The following is a 4,812-nucleotide window of genomic DNA, read 5'->3' as shown; positions in this document are numbered from 1 at the left end:
GACTCGATGGCACATAACAACAACAGACTTTTTATTTCTTTGGTGAGATATTCAATCCTCTTCTCCAACACCATAATTTAAAATAATCTTTTCCTGTCACCCTTATTTATTGTCCAACTTTCAGATGCATAGGAAGTCATTGAAAAGATTATCAATAAATCATTGGGAAGATTATTACTGTCAAAAAAAAAAAAAAGAAAATGAAATCCTGGAGATTCAATCTCATAGCAGTTCTCCCCCTTCTTTATTGATATTTCTTTATTTTTTGGTTTTTTTTAAAATTAATTTTAATGTAAGTTTGCAGAGACTTAGGGTTTCCAGTCATTCATTGCTGCACTTTTCTCCCTATCCACCCCCTCCCCTAAATCCCATAGCATTTTTCCATCCAACATCTGCATTTGTTGATTGTCTATTTAATGAGGGCAGGGACCTGGCCTAGTTTATCTCTTACTTTATCAGTGTTGTTGGTATCTAGTGTATATATGCCCAGTACGTATTTGTGTAATTAATGGGTATAATTAGAACAAGATAGAGCTATTTCTAATTTAAAATGCAGTATTTCTCTGAGACTCTGACTTGATAGGGCCATCTTGTGCTTCTCTTTAGACTTAAGATTATTTTGGTTTTTTGGAAGGCAGAATTGTACTTTTAGTACACAGCAGCTGAGAATCTGGACTGAATTATTCAGTCCTGCTTCTTTCAATGTTTGGAAATTACTAATGCTGATGCAGCGGAGAACATAAGGTTCTTAGAGAATACCATTTCTAGCCTAGGAATCCGTATTACGAAAGAGAAAAGTTGAATGCAGGATATGTGAGCTCATGCCTTGCGTTCTTCAGTTTGCAGAAGATTCATACGCAGTATTGCTACAGCCAAGCATCCCAACGACATGGGCAAACCAGACGCCACCAGCGTTGCCTAGCAACCATCCAGGTACCTTAGGCCATGTTACTTAAATACAATAAAGAAAACGTGGGAGAATTGACAAGTCTGCCAGACATTTCTTGTTAATTAAAACTAGACTGAGAGGGAAAATTGGAATAGCTTATTTTACATTTTAAGCTCCAGGAAGTAAACTCAAATTTAGGGTAGATTCCATTATGATTGAAGTCAGAAGATTGCAAAAATATGTATTAAACTGCTTATCATCTTTTGAACACTGAGATAGACTTTTTATGATGGTTGGAAATTTTATATATATATAGTTTTATTTGTGATTGAGTATAGTCTCTTGTTGAAATTTTAAATATATATTGTTTTATTTCTGATTCTGAATAGTCTCTTATTGAGATTTTAAATTATAAAGAGAATATTAATTGCACATCTCTCTTGGGCAAACACAATTTACATGCTTCTATTTCTGTTTAACTCCTAAAGCAATGGCAAAGAATGATCTTCAGCCACCCAATTACTACGAGGTGATGGAGTTTGATCCTTTAGCTCCTGCTGGCACTACAGAGTAAGTCATTTACAAGATAATGAATGTATTTGCGCGGGGTGTGTGTGTGTGTGTGTGTGTGTGTGTGTGTGTGTGTGTGAGTTCCCTTTGAATACAGAACTAACAGGGCTTGGGTATACATTTGACATTGTTTAGATATTGGCAGAGACTGATGGCTTTATTAAAAATGGCTTATAAGGCTCTATGGAAGCTGTTGTTTTTAATGGTCATCTTGTTCTTCACCTTGTGACTTACAAATCAAAATGCTGTTGTGGTTACACATTAAGGAATAACCAGAACCAAGATGGAAAATAATAGACTCCTCACAGATACCCTGGTAAAAAAGTCCAGTTCTCTCCAACTTGTAAAAAGGGAAGTATTTACTGATTGCTGGTTAAGTGCCATCAAGTCGTAGAAGATTCATAGTGACCCTATGAACGAAAGAGTGAACACCTGTATTAACTTCCATCATTTCTCCAGAGACAAGCTATTTCGGAAGTGGATGCCACTCCTGCTTCCAAGCTATTTACTGATTAGTGACAGTGATATAAGTAACACCACCTTGAACAAGTATTTTACCTGTTCTGGGATTGCTCATCCCTAAGGAACATGTATGATAATGTCTTTTTAGCCTTTACTATCATCCTTTACGATCATTGTTGATGTCAGATGAATCTTGACTGAAACCAGAGAATACTAGAGGAATGTCTGCTTGTTGGTGTATGTTGTTGTTATGTGCTGTCGAGTCGTTTCCGACTCATAGCAACCCTATGCACAACAGCCCTAAACCCTGCTCTATCCTGCGCCAACCGCCTCTGACACACCCATCCCGATTACCCCAGTCACTGAATCAATCCATCTCATAGAGGGTCTTCCCCTCCTGTGCTGTCCCTCAACCCTACCAAGCATGATGTCCCTCTCCAAGGACCCATGCCTCCTGGCAACATGTCCAAAGTATGTCAGACGAAGCCCCAGAATCCTTGCCTCCAAGGAGTAGCTTGGTTTAATCCTCTCCAAGATAAATCTGTTTGTTTTCCTGGCAGTCCATGGTACATTCAGTACCCTTCTCCAGCACCACAGCTCAAAAGCATCCACTCTCCTTCTGTCCTCCCTAGTCATTGTCCAATTCTCTGATGCATAACAAGCCATTGCAAAGACCATGGCCTGTATCAGGCGCACCTTAGTCTCCAGAGAGACACTGTTGCTCCTGAGTACCTTAGAGAGGTCCCTAACAGCAGACTTTCCCATCGCGATACGCTTTTTGATTTCCTGACTGCTGGTGCCAAGAGTGTTGACTGTGGAGCCGAGCAAACTGAAGCTGTGAACACTCTCAATCTCTTCGTCATCCATCCTGATGCTGCCAATTGGTCCAGTGGCGAGAATCTTTGTCTTCTTGACATTGAGCCTCAGTCCATACTGAAGGCTGCAGTCCTTGACCCTTCGCAGCAAGTGCATGAGGTCCTCCTCAGTTTCAGCAAGCAGGGTTGTGTCATCTGCATAACGGAGATTGTTAATAGACTTTCCACCAATCCTGATGCCACAGTTCTCCTCATAGAGCCCAGCCTCTCGGATAATCTGCTCTGCATACATGTTGAAAAGGTATGGAGACAGGATGCATCCCTGGCGTACACCCTTCCCAATTTTGAACCATGCAGTGTTACCCTGCTCTGTTCTGACTACTGCCTCTTGGTCCAAGTATAGGTTTCGTATTAGCACAATTAAATGTTCTGGGATTCCCATTCTTCTCAGAGTCAGCCACAGTTTGTTATGATCCACACAGTCAAATGCCTTTGCATAATCAATGAAACACAGATAGACATTCTTCTGGTATTCTCTGCTTTCAGCCAAGATCCATCTAACATCAGCAACAATATCCCTAGTACCACGACCCCTTCTAAACCCAGCCTGGACTTCCGGCAGTTCTCTGCTGATGTGCTGTTCTAATCGTTTTTGGATGATATTCAGCAGAATCTTGCTTGCATGTGAAATCAATGACACTGTTCTGTAGTTTCCACACTCAGTTGGGTCACCTTTCTTTGGAATGGGAACAAATATAGATCTCTTCCAGTCAGCTGGCCAAGTGGTTGTTCTCCAGATTTCTTGGCACAACTGTGTGATGTGTGGTGTATAGATAATGCAAAAGCATTTATCTGTGTGGGTCATAACAAATTAGGGCTAACACTGGGAAAAATGGGAATCCCAGAACACTTAATTGTGCTCATGCAAAACCTCAACCCAGGCCTAGAAGCTGCTGTCCAAACAGAGCAAGGGAACACTGCCAGGTTTAAAAATCAAGAATGGTGTGTCAGGACTGTATTCTTTCTATGTACATATTTACTCTCTATGCTGAACAAATCATTCAAGAGGCTGAACTATATGGAGAAGTGTATTGGATCAAGATCATAGGAAGACTCACCAGCTACCTGATCATGCACATAAGATGCATGGTGTAAGGAGGGGGCCAGTCCTTGGAGGGCATCATGCTTGGTAAAGTGGAAAGCCAGCATAGGAGAGGAAGGTCCTCAATGAGACAGTGACAAGTGTGTCACACAGGAGGACAGCACACATTATGGCAGGGATTCAGAGCTGTTGGTCATAGGGTTGCTGTGAGTTGTAGTTGACTCAGCAGCACATAACAACCACCTAAGTAGAGGTGGCGGTACAGAAGACAGCCAAAACAATGAGTACAAAAGCTGGAGAAGTGGATTTTAATATCCTAATGGTTCTTAATTTCTGTGTCAGAAGGGGTTTCAGCTCTTTAGAAAATCTCATAAAATTCTTCTACAAAGAAAAGCACAGAATTATACAAGTTCCAAGAGTTTAATAATAAACTTAACTGAACCGAGTAAAATATTTATGGAGATAATGCACACACCCCCTCCTTTCATTTAACAGATCCACTGAACATTTATTCTGTGTCAAGGACTGTGATTGTTGCCTCATTTATGTTGAATAAGAGACATGCTCTTCTTTCTTCAGTTAAATCAAATGTGTAGATGAATTAAATCAGCAGGTAAACATGTACTTAACAATTGGCGTTAATAGTGTGGAAAAAATATGGTGACTTGAAAATGTATAATAAGAACTAATTCAGCTAGAGATCAGAAAAAGTTTGAGAAACTGGCATTAAAGTTGTAATTGTAAAAAAAAAAGTTATTGTTAGTCAAGGAACAAGAAATGTTACAGGCCTGGAGGACATGTACTTAAGACCCCAAGGAAATAGAGTTGACATAGTTAAGGAATGGAAAAGCCAGAGGCAAGAGTTAAAGAAATCTGGAAGACCCAACTAAAATAAAAAAGCTAACATTAGAATACTATGAAAAACTATACTCAAACAAATATGAAAATCTAGAGGAAATGGACAAATACTTAGA

The 4,812-nt window shown here is 39.9% G+C and overlaps 1 protein-coding gene across 1 annotated transcript in view; it reads left to right on the top strand.

The window, feature by feature from the left end:
* TOM1L1 (target of myb1 (chicken)-like 1) overlaps positions 1 to 4,812 on the top strand; it is a 68,746-nt gene that overhangs the window by 57,891 nt on the left and 6,043 nt on the right. The window contains exons 13-14 of the mRNA XM_006889269.1: positions 840 to 933; positions 1,378 to 1,459. Coding sequence (XP_006889331.1) covers positions 840 to 933; positions 1,378 to 1,459 — 176 coding nt within the window. The remainder of the gene's footprint in view (positions 1 to 839; positions 934 to 1,377; positions 1,460 to 4,812) is intronic.

This window comes from Elephantulus edwardii, unplaced genomic scaffold (assembly GCF_000299155.1).
Source record: "Elephantulus edwardii isolate Elephantulus edwardi_28Jun2011 unplaced genomic scaffold, EleEdw1.0 scaffold00077, whole genome shotgun sequence".
NCBI classification, from domain to species: Eukaryota; Metazoa; Chordata; class Mammalia; order Macroscelidea; family Macroscelididae; genus Elephantulus; species Elephantulus edwardii.
This window is presented reverse-complemented; position numbering and strand designations above follow the sequence as displayed.